The sequence below is a fragment of the Neolamprologus brichardi genome, chromosome 17 (assembly GCF_056152115.1).
Source record: "Neolamprologus brichardi isolate AB-2024 chromosome 17, ASM5615211v1, whole genome shotgun sequence".
Lineage (NCBI taxonomy): Eukaryota > Metazoa > Chordata > Actinopteri > Cichliformes > Cichlidae > Neolamprologus > Neolamprologus brichardi.
Window position 1 is genome coordinate 10,967,350 of NC_142120.1, and position 16,988 is coordinate 10,984,337.

General features: G+C 40.4%; 1 protein-coding gene across 2 annotated transcripts in view; it reads right to left on the reverse strand.

Annotated features, from left to right (window-relative positions):
• cacna2d4a (calcium voltage-gated channel auxiliary subunit alpha2delta 4a) overlaps nucleotides 1–16,988 on the reverse strand; it is a 98,146-nt gene that overhangs the window by 66,987 nt on the left and 14,171 nt on the right. The window contains exons 13-27 of one of the 2 annotated variants that reach the window (XM_087830681.1): nucleotides 16,118–16,251; nucleotides 14,186–14,263; nucleotides 13,640–13,720; nucleotides 13,466–13,540; nucleotides 13,275–13,361; nucleotides 13,103–13,174; nucleotides 12,881–12,942; nucleotides 12,656–12,723; nucleotides 12,526–12,571; nucleotides 11,172–11,269; nucleotides 10,304–10,397; nucleotides 10,072–10,164; nucleotides 9,165–9,292; nucleotides 7,944–8,063; nucleotides 7,095–7,163 (exon numbers count right to left, since the gene is read on the reverse strand). In XM_087830681.1, the coding sequence (XP_087686807.1) occupies nucleotides 7,095–7,163; nucleotides 7,944–8,063; nucleotides 9,165–9,292; nucleotides 10,072–10,164; nucleotides 10,304–10,397; nucleotides 11,172–11,269; nucleotides 12,526–12,571; nucleotides 12,656–12,723; nucleotides 12,881–12,942; nucleotides 13,103–13,174; nucleotides 13,275–13,361; nucleotides 13,466–13,540; nucleotides 13,640–13,720; nucleotides 14,186–14,263; nucleotides 16,118–16,251 (1,305 nt within the window). The remainder of the gene's footprint in view (nucleotides 1–7,094; nucleotides 7,164–7,943; nucleotides 8,064–9,164; nucleotides 9,293–10,071; nucleotides 10,165–10,303; nucleotides 10,398–11,171; nucleotides 11,270–12,525; nucleotides 12,572–12,655; nucleotides 12,724–12,880; nucleotides 12,943–13,102; nucleotides 13,175–13,274; nucleotides 13,362–13,465; nucleotides 13,541–13,639; nucleotides 13,721–14,185; nucleotides 14,264–16,117; nucleotides 16,252–16,988) is intronic. The other variant, XM_087830680.1, reaches the window with a different exon arrangement.

A 16,988-nucleotide genomic window follows, 5' to 3' on the forward strand; every position in this document is an offset into this window, starting at 1 on the left:
AACTCTATGTACAACTGGATCATGGACTTTCTGACCAACAGAACCCAGCATGTTAGGTCATGCCATGACTGCTCTGCCAACATCACACTCAACACTGGCACTCCACAGCGCTGTGTGCTGAGCCCGTTCCTCTACTGCCTTTTCACCCATGACTGCAGACCTAGGTATGGATCCAACTCCATCATCAGGTTTGTGGATGACACGACAGTGATTGGTCTCATCAGTGACAACGATGACTTTAACTACAGGGAAGAGGTAAAGCACCTAGCTGTATGGTGCGCTGACAATAACCTGCTCCTGAATACTAGAAAAACCAAGAAGCTCATTGTGAACTTCAGGAAGGAGAAGAGAGACACCCATGTCCTCATCTACATAAATGGCAAAGCTGTTGAATGGGTTTTCAGCTTCAAGTTCCTGGGAACATCTCCATCTCCAGCCTGGTCAAGAAGGCCCATCAGCACCTCTTTTTCGTGAGGACACTGAAGAAGAACCACCTGTCTGCTGACTTACTGGGTAACTTCTACTGCTGTGCAATAGATAGCATCCTGACCAACTGTGTCACAGTCTGGTATGGGAATTGCTCTGTTGCTGACCACAAGGCACTGCAGCAGGTGGTGAAAACCACCCAACGCATCACAGGGACTCCACGTCCTGCCATTGAGGATGTCCACAAGCAGAGGTGTCTATGCTGGGCACACATCATTCTCAGGGACTATATCTTCCCAATAAACTCCTCTAGTTCCTCCCCTCCAGAAGGCTCTACAATAAGCAGGTTTAGGACCAGCTTCTTCCCCACAGCTGTCACCCTACTAAACTCAGTCCCCTGCTGAACCTTTCCATTCACACTCACTTAACCAACTCCACTCCTCCTCCCCCTCATCCCTCCCAATGACCATGAACATGACTGTCATTCATTCTCAACATTCACTGTATGCTCACATTATAGTACGTACTTACACTGTTCACTGTTAAAGAGTGCTACTCTTCCACTACTGTAGCTATATTCAAAGCACTCTGTAGATTACCACACATCGGTACCTCTGTATATGTGTAGCACATCTGTATATTTGTTCATAGTACATCTGTATATCTGCCCATCTGTATAGCAATATAGAATATCTGTATATAGTTCCCTCTCTGTTAATCGCTACCTTATCTTGGTGGAGGGGTTTGTGTGTCCCAGGGATCCCAGGGGCTATGTTGAGCGATTCAGAAGACCCTTATGAGGAAAACATTGAGGGAACAGTTTACCCTGCCCGGGATAGAGTTACCGGGGCCCCGCCCTAGATCCAGGCCCAGGGAGGGTGGCCGAAGGTGAGTGTCTGGTGGCTGGGCCTTAGTCCATGGGGCCCGGCCGGGCACAGCCCGAAAAGGGGATATGGGCCCATCCTCCCGCAGGCCCACCACCCGCAGGAGGCGCCGTAGCAGTCGGGTGCATTGTGTGCCGGGCGGCAGCCAGGAGCGGAGGCCCTGGCGGACTGATCCCCGGTTACCAAGGCTGGCAATTGGGACATGGAATATCACCTCTCTGGTGGGGAAGGAGCCCGAGTTAGTGCGTGAGGTTGAGAGGTACCAGCTAGATATAGTCTGGCTCACCTCTACGCATGGCTTGGGCTCTGGAACCAGTCTCCTGGAGAGGTGCTGGACTCTGTCTCAGTCTGGAGTTGCCCCTGGTGAGAGGTGGTGGGCTGGGATGGGTATTCTAATATCCCCTCGGCTTGCTGCATGTATGTTGGGGATCTTCCCGGTGGATGACAGGGTTTGTTCACTGTGCCTTAGGGTCGGGGAACGGGTCCTGACTGTCATCTGCGCTTATGCGCCGAGTGGCAGGTCAGAGTACCCAGCCTTCTTAGAGTCCCTGGGTGGGGTGCTGGAAGGTGCTCCACCTGGAGACTGTTGTCCTACTGGGAGACCTCAATGCTCACGTGGGTAACGACAGCGAGACCTGGAGGGGTGTGATTGGCAGGAACGGCCTCCCTGATTTGAACCCGAGCGGTGTTTTGTTATTGGACTTCTGTGCAAATCACAAATCGAACACCTTGTTCAAACATAAGAGTGTCCATAAGTGCACATGGCACCAGGATGCTCTAGGCCACAGGTCAATGATTGATTTTGTAATTGTATCACCAGACCTGCGACCATAAGTTCTAGACACTTGGGTAAAGAGAGGGGCTGAGCTGTCAACTGACCACCACCTGGTGGTGAGCTGGATCAGGTGGCAGGGGAGGACGCTGGACAGACCCGGTACATCTAAATTCATAGTGAGGGTGTGCTGGGAATGCCTAGCAGAGGCCCCAGTCCGTGAGATCTTCAACGCACACCTCCGGCAGAGCTTCAACAACATTCTGAGGGAGACTGGGGACATTGAGTCTGAACAGACCATGTTCACCATCTCCATTGCCGAAGCTGCTGCATTGAGCTGCGGCTGCAAGGTGGTTGGTGCCTGTCGTGGTGGTAATCCCCGAACCAAATGGTGGACAGCAGAGGTGAAGGGAGCCACCAGGCTGAAGAAGGAGTCCTATCGGGCTTGGTTAGCCTGTGGGACTTCGGAGGCAGCTGACAGGTACCGACAGGCGGAGTGCTGCTGACTTCGACTGAGAAAATTGTCGGGCAGTGGAAGGAATACTTCGAGGACCTCCTTAATCCCACTGACACGTCTTCCAAGGAGGAAGCAGAGTCTGGGGATGAGGGGGATGACCCGCCAATTTCCGGGGGCGAGGTCACTGAGGCAGTTAAACAACTCCTTGGTGGCAGAGCCCCTGGTGTGGATGAGGTCCGCCCTGAGTTCCTGAAGGGTCTGGACATTGTAGGGCTGTCCTGGTTGACACGCCTCTACAATATTGCATGGAGATCAGGGGCAGTGCTACAGGAGTATGGGGTGTCTGGCCCATTGCTACAGGCCATTCAATCCCTATACAACCGTTGCAAGAGCTTGGTTCGCATTGCTGGCAATAAGTCAGACTCGTTCCCGGTGGGTGATGGGCTCCGCCAGGGCTGCCCTTTGTCACCGATTCTGTTCATAATTTTTATGGACAGGATTTCTAGGCGCAGCCAAGTGGCGGAGGGCTTTCACTTCTGTGGCCTCAGAACCTCATCTCTGCTTTTCACGGATGATGTGGTATAAATATCTGTACACTTAACTTACTTGTACATAATCTGTACATAACTACTCCCACCTTTTACACTGCCCTTATCTGTATATAATCTGCTCTTCTTGCACTTACTGCTCTTTGCACTTCTGATTAGATGCAAACTGTATTTCAATACCCTGTATTTTTAAATGTGTAATGACAATAATGTTGAATCCTAATCCTAATCTGAATATAGGTATATGTTTTCCCATACTTTTCCCTCTTTTTCCTCTCACCTTTCATTGTTCTCTCTGGGTCCATTCCCCTCTCAGTTATCTTGTCTCAATTTATCTTCTTCTTCTCCTATCATTTTTTAATCTTCTCACCTTCCTTTCTCTCATCTCTGTCTCTTTATCACTTGCTCAGTCTGGTCTATTGTGTGTCCTTTTTGTCTCCACCCTGATCTTACCTCCTTTTCTCGCTCATTTATATCCTTATTCACTGCTTCCTCTCCTCTTCCATGTAAAATGTCTTCTCTTTATTCTTTGCCTGCTCTATCCCTCTGTCTCTGTCTTTTTTTATTTACCCACACTCATCACTCTTTCCCCCTCTTTTCCAAAGTCTGCCTCTGCATCAGTAGGAATAGGTTTATTTATATACAGCATGTCACTTATGCCACAGAGATATTCTAATCCATTGCTGAGCCCTCAGACTGTATTTTTGTAGTCACTGTGCACTGATTTTGCATCAGCCTCTGACACAGGAAATCCATGGCCTTCATGAAAGAAGAAGAAATTAAATCTGCCACTAAATGAGCATGAAAGCTGAGCACAAGATGCACAGAGACGCTGATAGACAACTGACTGTGTTCTGTCCAGATAAACACTGACACTCAGTGGTTATAAGTAGAATTGCAATATTTTTAGATGCTTAAAGTCATGCAAATATTAAATATATTTTGTATTTAGGATTTGTTTTAGTTAATGTGTAATTTGCAACATTATTAGGTGCAAACATTTGTGCAATTTGAAACACAGAAGTGAAGATAGTCATCATATATCTAATCAACTGAAAAAAACAAGTTCAAACTATTTGTCTTCACATTTCTGTGCTTGTCTTTTTATTTTGGCACATGTGTGCAAGCTGTGCTTTTTATTGTGCTTACATTACCTTTCTCATTTTTCATAATGCATAAGCATGTAATGCGCATTACAAGGAGTGAATACACCTTTAAGTGTATGTGCTCGAGTTCCTTGACCAAGCAGCTTCTAAATATTTGATTTTGCTATGTGAATGTTACTCTCGACAAGAAACCCTCCATTGCAGTAAGTAACAAAGGTAGAGAGGAAGTTAGGGCAAAGGGGTATGAGAAAAAAAATGACATGACAGGAAAAAGAAAAAGGAAACACAGAGAGGAGAAATGTGATGTGAAGGCAGACAGATCTGGCAGCTTAGGAAGGCAGAGGCTAAGAAAAGAGAGATGTATGTGAGGATTTAAAGAGGAGCATCAAAGGGTGAAACACACTGAGTCATGTGCTTGTGAGAGACTTGGTGTGTGTATGTGTTCCTTACACACACATACCAATAAGTTTATAAAACTATCCCCTCTGAGTTTGCTGCAGCTTGGAGAGAAGTTGATGGACTTGGCATCTAGTGATAAACTTTAACTTTTGTGCCCACGAAATGGTGATTATTATATTTACTCAGAAAACACTTGATTAGATACTCCTTCCTAGTACTGGGTTGGATTTGTTAGCAGCACATCCCCAATGTAACTCTCCTCTTTCACCACATCCCAGAGCTGCTCTATTAGATTGAAATACATTGGCTCACAAAAGTATTCGGCCCCCTTGAACTTTTTGTCACTTTACAGCCACAAACATGAATCAATTTTATTGGAATTCCACGTGAAAGACCAATACAAAGTGGTGTACAAACAAAAATGGAACGAAAATCATACATGTTTCCAAACATTTTTTACAAATAAATAACTGAAAAGTGGGGTGTGCGTGGCTGTAATGTGACAAAATGTGGAAAAGTTCAAGGGGCTGAATACTTTTGCAAGCCACTGTATGGTGACTGTGGAGGTCATCTGAATACAGTGAATGGACTGCTTTGTTCCAAAAACCAGTTTGAAATGGTTTGAGCTTTGTAACATATAGCATTATCCTACTGGAAATAGATCAGAAGATGGGTGCAATGTGGTCAAAGGGGTGGACATGGTCAGCATGAACACTCAGGTAGGCTGTGGTGTTTAAAGAATGCTCATTTGGTATTAAGGGGCCCAAAGTGTACCAATAAAAATATCTCCCACACCATTATATCACCAGCATCCATTGATACAAAGCCACTGATACACTGAACCACTGATCCATGCTTTCATGTTGTATATGCCAAATTCTGACCACACCATTAAAATGTCACAGCAGAAATGGAGGCAGGCTAAGCAACCCAAATCTTCTACTGACAAAGTTTCAGGTTCCTGTTCTTGGCTGAGAGGAATGGCACCCAGTTTGGTCTTCTGCTGCTGTAGCCCATCAGTTTGAAGGCTTGACATGTTGTTCATTCCGAGGTGCTCATCTGCATACCTTGGTTGTCACACCTGGTTATTTGAGTTACTGTCGCTTTCCTATCATCTCAAAGAAGTCTGGTCATTCTCTTCTGACCTCTGACATCAACATGATATTTTTACCTAGAAGACTGCTGCTCCTTGGATATTCTCTTTTTTTCATACGTCACTTAAAATCAACTTTCTGATAGCCAGTTGGAACTTTGTCTTGAATATATCCACTAAGTTACAGCCATGTGATTGGATAATTAAATTAATTGTTTTAAGAGCACTTGAACAGCACTTGAACCTGAAAAAGCTGGTGAATGTATAATTCAAAAAATGTTGTTGTTATAACCATATTTTTTGGAATATATCTCATTTATACTGTAAACACATCAAATACTGTTTTTAGACATCATAATTATTTCACATCCATCTTTCCTTTGTAGCGTGTGGTTTAATGAAACCCCATAATAGATTCAGTAAGCCAAATTGTAGGTCTAAGTTCAGCCTTTGCAACAGTGTGGATTCTAAACCAGCAGCGAGAGAAAGAATCTAGCAAAGGAAAGAAAACTGAGAAACTGTAAAAAATGTCAATTGGCAAGGCTGAGAGAAAGACTGAAATATGTATTTTAAACTCTTTCTCATATCTCCCTTATCTCCTGTTTTCCACTTCCAAATTTAACAAGATTTTCACACCTGAGATTATTTCTAGGAAAGCTGTGGAACACAGATAAGCGCGTGTTTGTGTCAGTGTGTTTAACTGTGCTTCTGTCTATCTGTCATCGTAATGAGACACCAAATGCTGACAGCCACGCGCGCAAACTTGTTCAGAGATTCTTCGCTCGGATAATTATGACTGATGAGTGTGTCAGTCACAGATGTACTTACCAGGGCAAACACGCACAAACACGCACACAAACACGCACACAAACACTAACCTGCACATCAGTGAATCAGTGAAACAAAGCCAAAGACTCTGAACGTACAAAATGAGACACACTCACACACTCAATTACAGCTCCCTTTTTTTTTCAAATGCAATAATGTGACACACACATCAGTGTCACAAGGGGCCAGAACTTAAGCCAAACAAAGCAAAGTCTTGCTGATAATTCACACCACAGGCAATTAACATCCACTCAACAAGTTCGAATGTCATCAACAAATCCACCAATACATTTTGCAGCAAGCTGATTTTACTTGGTGAAAATGTAAGAAAATTCAGACACGGACGAGGGAGAAAAGAACAAAAGCGAGAGAGCAAACTGGAGAACAATATGCTTTAAATATGCAGGGGTTGAGTGTTTTACAAGAGAAATGGAAAATTTAGAGGCAGAGAAAACACTGAAAGAGCAATGAGAGGTAAGAGGAGATTAAAAAGAAATGAGAAAGAGGGAGGCAGCGGTGGGATGAAGCATGTGTGCAAGAGACAGATAGGGTGTGTATTAAAACAGAAGTTGTCATCCTACCTCCAGCAAGTGCAGTTTTCTTGCCCACCGTCACAGTGACAGCAGTAGCAGCAATCACGATCCTCCCTGCTGGTAGAACAACACACACAATTAGCAGGTATTTACAGTACCTTATAAATCCAAGTATGCGTGCATGCACGGATGCCTTCCAGATATACAGACATGCAGGATTACTGTATGTACATGCGGAAAATGTTCTTAGAAATATTTATATCCTCGTACACTTAGTGATTGTGGCAGTTGAAATTTAAGCATGTCGAAAATGTGTGTTTTTTAAATAAAACATATATATGTGACAGGCTGACTTGGACTGGAGAGGTAGTTTGGATTAATGTAATAAATTTGCACATGCTTCCGTGCATCTACTCTGAGCCTTCGTGGCAGCTGACGCCAACTGTCATCAAACCACACATACCAGCCAGATTAACATTTTAAGCCATTATGTAACACAGATTATGAGAGCTAATCGAGTAATACATTTATAACAGAAGGATGTTGTCAGTGTGTTATATTAGTCCATGTGCACCGTGTTTAGATTTCTGTTATTCGGTCACTAAGACAAAAAAGACACAATGACAGCATGGGAAAAAAAATAATGCCCAAAAAACTATGTAACTAAGATGGCTTTACGAGAAGGCTTTCTAAGAAAGGAGAGGAGGTTTCCATACTTTAATTGCATGCTCATGCAATGAGAGAGAGAGTGAAAGAGAAAGAAGGGAAAAAAAGAACGACAGACCAAGAAAAAGTCAGAAGAGAAACAAATCGAAAACAGGGACAACAGGATGTATCTGCTAAAAATCAAATGAAAAAGAGGAGGCATGCCAAGTAAAAGAAACAGTTTTCCTCTACCCTCCTCCTCCTCCTCATTCTCCGCCTCCCTTTGATTATTCCCTCCCTCCTCCGCTTGGGTTTCCACCTCTTCTGCACTCAAGGTGGCGCTATAGTCAGCCTCATAGTCCCTGAATACATCTAAGAACAACACACTGCATTTATCAAACTCCTAATACGTATTGGGAACTAGTTTATATTTAAAGTGCATCTCACAAGTGTGGAAATACACCACAAAATGATTATCACCAGTCAACATAAAGCCCCTAAAATTCCTTTATAACTCTAAAAAACTATGCATGTAAGTCAAAGGAAATAGATGCAGAAAATACACAACCACTGTGTTCTGTCATTAGGAGAAGCAGTGTTTCCAGCTGCACACTGTGCACTGTGTAGTGGAGATTAAATTTACATTCCTGCCCTCTGTCGCAGGCTAAATCGCTTTACAGCCAACATATTTTTCAAAGCTCTTTAAAAATACATTTTATTCTAGTGGAGCAAAATAAGAGAATTTAATCCAGAGGCAGGGAAAAGCCAGGTTCAAACTTGCATGCTTTTTTTTTTTTACTTTTCCTTTCTCAACTACAAAAAAAATGAGGTTAGTATGATGTGATGGCAAAGATGACACGGCTGTTAATTTTCACACTCTGATGCTGAAAACTGTTCATCAAGACATATCTTAGGATATACATCAAGCTGGATGAAATACTTTACACTTTGCCTCAATAAAAGCACATTTTCCAATTTCTCCTAACCAGTCAAAGAACTTTGTTGATGCAAATAAGAATAATAAGAATAAGAAAAACTTTATTTAGGGAAATTCACATGTCTGACGGGGCTCATCTGCTATTTGTATGACACTTGAAAAGGCATACGGGCAGTGGGTGCGAATGTTCTCCTGTATCTCTTCACTTTACAACAAAAAGAGAAGAGTCTTCCAGTACTGATGTTTCCTTGAAGATGTTATAAAGTGGGTGATCAGAGTAGATCAGGATGTTATTTTTTCATGATGTTTCAGGATTTATGCAAACTGCATTAATATACATAGAGGGAAACAGAAAAGAGCAGCTGTACCCCCCTGACGGTACAAAAACTAGCCTTACATGGGGGATTCTTTACTCAATCTGCTGAACATTGCAAAAGAAAAAGAAAAAACACCATCATAAATAGTATTTTGTAGGATTTGTTTGTTTGTTTTATTTTGCAGGTGTGTGTATACTAAGTAAAGGTATGGCCTCCTACCTCTAGTGTCTTGTCTGGGCATGTAATATAGAAACTTTCCAGCTGGGTACTCAGCTGCTCTGCGGTACCACACTGGGAAATGGTCCAGGGTGAACATATTCTCCTTGTCTGTGGAGGTCAGGAAAGACCTGGGGAGAGACAAAATATGCTAAAAGAACAACCCATTACTTAACTAACATGAAGAGTCTTTGACACATGGAAAAAAGCAACTGGATAAAGTGGGAAACTAAAATTGGAAAACAAAAAATAGTGATATTAAATTGCCTTAACAAGACAGCCATTGCTTTTCAAGAGATATATCTAAAGAAAGGATTTACTAATGTTGAGAATAACAGATTAATGAATATACATTAGAGTTAAAGAGACTATAGTTTGGGATTGATGTAATATTGCAATATGGCGATTAATAGTACAAATAGAGGGGATTCCCGGAATTGGAAGAACTGGGGTGCAGGGCAGGAGAACAGCCAATCCCAAACCCAGGACAGGAAGCCACAGGGACAAGCCTGGGGGAGGGCAACCCCAGGTTGAACAAATAGAGAGAGTAGTGAGAGTAGTGGAAGACTTATTTGTATCTTCATCTTTGCTTAAATTGATGGTTGTAGCTGTGTCTGTCATATCTCAAAACCCTGATGTCTAAATGCAAATACAGAAGTCAAATGTTTTGGATATATGCTAACTGTGTTTCTACACAGAAAATTCTCCCAAAAGATGCCACCTGGGTGTCAGGGATTAAGTTCAGTTTACCTTTAATTAACCAAACAGGGGGCATAAAGTCATCATCAGGTCTTCAATTACCATTAGTCTAAGGTAAACCTTTTATAGAGTTTTTTTTGACACCAGTTTCTATTTGGTTTTGGATATAATAGAATGACAACATAGATGCAGTTGGACTTTTCTTACTCACTTGCCAATTCTTTTCTCGATACCGGCATACCTCAGAAACCTTATGAGGCCTGAACGGGTCCCTAAGAATGCTGTTTCAATTCCCTCATCCATACTGAGAGAGCAAGAGGGAGAAACAAACAAACGCACATACACACATAAAGAGGAAATATATATGTTAGTATAGATAAGAATCACCAACTGTGTAAAAAGTTGGTGGCATGAACTGAAGGAACATTTGTGTTCATTTTCACCTGGATACGTTGAGCATAAGGGCGTTCCAGTAAGCTTCCATGGGAGCCGTGACCACAGCATCAAACAGCGTTTGTTGCAGCAGCTGCATATCACCTGTTCAGAGAAAGCAGAAGGAAACATAAGTATAACGGTGTGCTTTTAACGTTTCTTTTGGATTTTGAGAATGACCCTACAGTATGTTTGAGTGCTGTTTCTTTTGTAACATTGCTTGTGTTACTTGTTCTTTGCTACCTCCCTTGTGGGGGTAACAAAGTATTCCCTGTTTAGATGTCTTCCTGATTCATTTTGGTTACAGTTTTCTATCTTGTGCTGAGTTTATTTCCAGTTTCGAGTCACGTTGTGACTCATTACTGTTTATTCCCTGTTCTAATGTCCAGCATATTAGCATCTCCCTGTGATTCAGTATTCTCTGGCATATTTGATCCTAAGTTGTACAAAACTCATCATTAAATGCTTACTCCTGCACATCACACAAAGTCACAAGTGACATATACTTATTGGTATATAAACTTAGCAGAAAAATGTATTAAATTTTGGTTTTGCTGATTATTTCTTTGTTGTAACAGTGCTTCTTGGCAATAAATCAGACCAAGACATAATAAATCATGGACCCATGAAAAACGTAATCATCATAATAACTTACTGTATGTGCAGTTTATTGGATCGGATGACTGAATTCAAGAAGAAGCAAAATTAAACAATTTATTTATTTAATAAATATAAATGACACCATTTAGGGGGAAATAAACAGCGGCATAAGATTTATTACCAAGAAGCAGCAACAAAAAAATATCCAACTAAACACACATTTTTATACTTCTGACATTGATGCATTCATGCGATGCTTGACATTAAGTCACGACTTACACTCCAGATCTGGCTCTTTGCCTGTGAGGTATCGTTCCACAGCTTGAAGCTGACTCAGCTTGCGGTGTGCTGGGTCAATGTCTGTCTCACAGTAGGTCCTACAAACGCACACATATGTCAATTAAGCACGGTGAGGACTTTCAAATATAGTCAAAGTTACTAAATAAAAACAAAAGAAAGAAAAAATAACCAACAGTTTATACAACTGTTTCTTGTCTTAAAATATATATATTCTCCTTTGTTTATGGGCACCTTGTAGTATGTAACATGCTATTACTCCCAGAGGGTGGTGGTAATGCACCTTAGAAGCTATTTGCCAGCCACCATTAAACAACAAACAACAAAAACTTTTTTTTTTTTCAATGTGAGCTCTGACTATTTCAATCTAATATAAGACGATAAGATGTCTATAAAGAAAATAAAGAATATAACAGTAAAATGCAATAATACTGCTAAGAGTGAGGCTGAGATTAATGCTGCTGAAATTTGTGAACTCAGAGTCGTCATAAGCACGCAGAGCTGTAAAATAAATATATTATCTCAATCTATCATATTTATTAACATTATTAGTTTGCACTCACTGTGCAGCTGCTGCAGATCAGAGATATGAAATTTTTGATACGTTTAAACATACTCAGATTTAACTCTCTCCCATTTCCTAATCCAGGATCCGGGGAAATCACATTAGTCTGCTACCAGATCAAAGAGAAAATGAATTTTATTGATTGAATGTTCTCTTTGATATATAGCCTACAAATGTAACCCATCAATCTTCTAATTTGGGTTCAAGCAGCTGCAATTCCAGCAGTGTAAAAGAGACTTAGCAGCAGATTAGGATCAACATAAAACATTTATACACAAAACATTTATTTTCTGCATCAATGTTTTATGCTGAATGTAAGAAAATTCCAGTGACAATGCCACACATACAGTTTGCACTGCTGTAACTTTACAGCTTCATTTGATGTAGTTTACAAGCTCTGACCGAATAAGCTCTATTTATAAAAAAAAAAAATAGTACATCAGATAATCTAGACAGCACTTTACTATAAAAGCTGTCTAATAAAAATGTGGTGTTACCAACCGATTTCAAAACCGAAACCTGCTCCAGACCAGGTTATGTGTTCAGCTTAAGTTAGGGTAAAAAGGAACCACCTTAATTACACTGAAAACTCTGACTTTATGTGCAACATAGCCGGTGTTCGGGTTTGTCAGAAGTCACCGTCAAATTAACCTATGGGTAGGACAGCTTCCCAAAGTAGGACGGTTTGTCAGAACACCGGATAAACCACCCTGTAGAAAAATGGGAAACACGACCTATCTCACAACCTGTTACTCTGCAAGTTAAACTCACCACTCGTCGGCTATGGTGAGATCAGGAGCCAATAAGTCGTGAAGACCTGCGCAAGAAGAGAAGTCAAGACATAAGCCAGGGTGTATGAAACCCAGACACAAACGCAGATAACCAGAGATTGGACACTTACCCTCCTCAACAGAGACATTTCCTATGAAGATATACTGTCCATATCCTTGACTCAACACTATACCCAGACTGTCAACACAGAGAAGGCCAAGACCGTTACAGTATGTGGGAAACTTTAGGAAGGCAATATAGAAAATGTAAGGAGACTTGTTTTGTTTATATGTTTTGTTTTGTTTTTACTGGAGAATTTAAGGAATTTAGTAAAGTTTAAAGAAACTGGACAAACCTGAATGGTGTCTCATTGATGACAGTATAGTAGTAATCATTCTTCAGGAACATCACTCTTCTCTGTAAGAAAAACAGGCTTCATAAACACCACAGTGAGCACAAAAAGACAGCTTTTCTATTGAAAAAAGAGGTACACGGGACAAAAAGGGGAAATGACTGATATAATAGTCACTAAGTCTCCTTTTACACCAACAGATTCCTGAAGAACAAAATTACTCACTCCTTTATCGACTGAAGTTTTCACATCTAAAGACAAGTTTCCGGTTTCTCCTTTAACCATGGCGGTCCTCAGCTAAAAAAAAAGTTAAGCTATATCAGCACCTTAAACTATAAGTCAAAGAAAATAAGTGAAATTAAAGGGTCGAAAATGTGTGTATGTGTATGTTACCCACTTTTTCTTCGCTGTCTTCCCATTCCACTTCTGACAGATCCACACTGTTGTAGTTGGGTTTAGGCTTTAGCTTCTTACCCTCTTTATACTGCCATACACAAGCACAGGCAGACAGACAAAAAAGTATGCTTTTAAAATAAGAGGCATATACTCATAATCCATTATCTAATACCAACAAAAAAATCCTCGTACCAGAGGTCGCAGGTCAGGATGAGACAGGATGTACCCATTATTGGTGATGAGGTAGGCGTAGCCATGAACACCCAGCTATAAAAAGACCATAAGCAGACAGCCATAAGGAAGCAAACTGCTGACAGTACTGAAGTACAGCATATATGTTATAGGGTGTGTTACTTTCTGGTTTACCTTGTATCTTGTAGCTAATCTCATCAGTTCTCTCAAGGCAACATCAGTTCCTACTACTCCCAGTAGAATCCCGTGAGATAACTTTATGAGGTAAAAATATCATTTTAGAATTTTAAATATATCAAAATCACATTAAATAGCGCTCACTCTGAAACGAAATATAAACAATAAGCTCAAATAAAATCTGAGATGATACCAGCATGAAGCCTCAATGGAATATTGTGAACTAGCAGGAGATAAGTGAGTGACTTTTTGTTAATCTTTGTTTTCCAGGTCACACTGTTAGAGCAGTGGTTTTATTTTGCAGCCAGCTCTGATCTGTGGTTCAAAAGTTAATACTGAATCAAACAAGGCTTCCAAATTTAAGGCAGCCTGTTTCTTAGCAGATCAAGGCTAGTTCCTTCTGTTTTAACCCTATTTCTTATACAGATTTATGAATATAAACTCCCACTTTTGTTATGATCTATCACAATTTCATTTCAATTTAATTTACCATTATCAACACAAAGACACAATGTGAGGTCAAAGTTGTAAAAAACTACTTACAGTCTCTCTCTTCTTGCTGAACACAGGCATGGCTACTGAGGTCATCAGGAGCAGGCTTTGTGCCTGAGTGTTGAACAGCTGTGATACAATAAACACACTTTCAGATAAATTAGTTAGCCTGTGGACAAAAAATTAATTAATTAATAAAAAAAACAAACAAAAAAAACTAATCCAGGTTTGTTTACAGAGTTTGAAAAAATAAGTGATTTGGAGATTAATTCAACAAGCTAACTCTTAAAAAAGCTAGTACCGGTGTTCTGACAAACCATCCTACTTTGGCAAAACGTCCTACCGTAAGTAGTTTATGCACATTTCTGCTGTCACAGAGTAATTCCAGCACCAATTTAAGTAGGTATGATGGTTTGCCACTTAACTTTGCCCATCAGAGTATACTTGTAGCTCGTATGCATACAGACAGGATGGTTTGCCACTTCATTTTACCCGTTAAAGTATGCTTGTAGGTAACATTCACAAAGGTAGCATCGTTTGGCACTGAATTTTACCTGTCAGAGTATGTGGGTAGCTGTTATTAACAAAGGTAGGATGATTTGCCACTGAATTTTAGCTGTTAAAGTATGCTTCTAGCTCATATTCAGAAAGGTAGGATGGTTCGCCACTGAAATGTAGCTATTAAAGTATGCTTCTAGCTCAGATTAACAAAAGTAGGACGATTTGCCACAAAATTTTAGCAGTTTAAGTATGCTTGTAGATGACATTCACAAAGGTATGACAATTTGCCAATGAATTTCGTGTTGTGCGCATGCGCAGAAACAACGGGTAGGATGGTTTGCCAGGTAGGATGGATTCCCAGAACACCGGCTTGTATAGTTAAAGAAAGTTTAAACTTTACAGTTTAGATTACATTTCAAAATGGACTGAATGGTAAATGGACTGATTCTTATATAGCGCTTTTCTACTCTCCCGGAGTACTCAAAGCGCTCTATACAACATGCCACATTCACACCCATTCTCACAAGCACTTTATCTATACTTAGTGCTTTTTCTAACTACATTCACACACATTCATACTCCGATGGACGCATCGGAGAGCAACTTGGGGTTAGTATCTTGCCCAAGGATACTTGACATGCAGACTGGAGGAGCCTGGGATCGAACCTCCAACCTTCCGATCAGTAGGTGACCTGCTCTACCTCCTGAGCTACAGCCACCCTTAAATGATTAAATGAATTTATAATAAAGCATTTTGAAATGCATTTTGAAAAACCACTTGAAATGTGGTCTAATGTTGAAATGACTTACAACATTAGTCCAGCTGGTATCTCGAGGATGAGCTAACTTTAGCTTTAGCAAAAGCTACCAGAGTTACAAGAAACTACTAGAGGTGACTAAAAACTGACAACCACTAACTAAACAAAACCTAAGCATGTCATTACAAATGCTACACTTCACTTTCTTTTTCTAGCTAAAGCTCTAAAGCTAGCTTCACATACAATTACCTTTTTTGTACTTGGCAACTGAAGTTAATGGTAAATGGGGAAAAAAGCACACATGAATGGCTAAAGAATAACACCTCCAGTAAGATTGTCAAATTACAATGTAATATTTCTGTGGCCAAATGAAAGGGAGGAAAACATAAATTCAAAAGAAAAAATAAAAAACTGTTTAATATTAAATACATGTAACAAATGTGCCAGGGAGGTGGTGCTTTACATCTGCATTCTTTATAATGACCATAGTCTAAATATTCAGAATTAAGTAAATATGTGAATATATTTGCTTCCTTCCTCATTTCTCTTTATATATTTATTTCTTTGCATATTTGCTACACTCACATGTTTCAGATCATCAAAAAACCTTAAACAAAGATAAAAGCAGTAAATATAGAATACAGTTTTTAAATAACTATTTCATTTATTAAATTGGGACAAAAATAATAATATTAAACAACAATAATAAGACAAGCAGACTGACCACACTGTCCATATAGGCCTCAGTCCAAATGATGTCATGATCGTGGTTGATGACCATTGGCCGGCTCAGAACATGGAGGTACTCCATAACGTTTTCCTGGACATCAGCCAGTGTTGAGACATGTGTGTAATAACCTGCAGAAGACACAGAAAAGACACACGTATTGTAACTCGTATCATAAACTACTCAGATGGAAAACTGAGAAGCGTTTTTCTTTTTTAGTTTTTGGAAAATAAATTGTTCACCTATTATTTTTAACTCAGGTTTCTACCTTTGGGTATTAAATTTAGAAGAAGAAACTCATTTATCAGACATCAGAACACCCTGTATTCCAAAACATGAAACAAATATCCCAGCTTGAATCTCCGACTGATACAAATATGTTTTTGACGTGCTTTAAAGCTTGGCTTAGTCTAAGGTTTGTGGCATTTCTACAAGTGGGAGACTGTGACGTCAGTGGGATACCTGCAGTGAAGCTGCTCAGCGACAACAGGCTACTGAAGCTCTGCCAAGTGAATATGTGCAACATATTTCCCCTTGGTAACATCTCCCAAGAGCACTGGTGCAAACACTATTAAGCAACTGAATCTGCATCCAGAACGTTTAAGCAGAAGCTGTTTGCAAGAAAACAGCAACAAAATATCTGTTTGAGAGATATCTGCCTGCTAGTAGAAGCAACTATCAGTTTATGCAACAAAATGGATTGCACCTGTTATAGAGACACAGTTATGACATTTTTGGCCAGGGATATGTTTGCAGTGTATCTGTGCTGATTATCAGTTATTTAGCCATGGATTTTAATATGCTAGAAGGAGCTAATGTGATTATTTCCTAAGCTGCTGCACGATGCCTTGTAATTCACAAGAGGGCA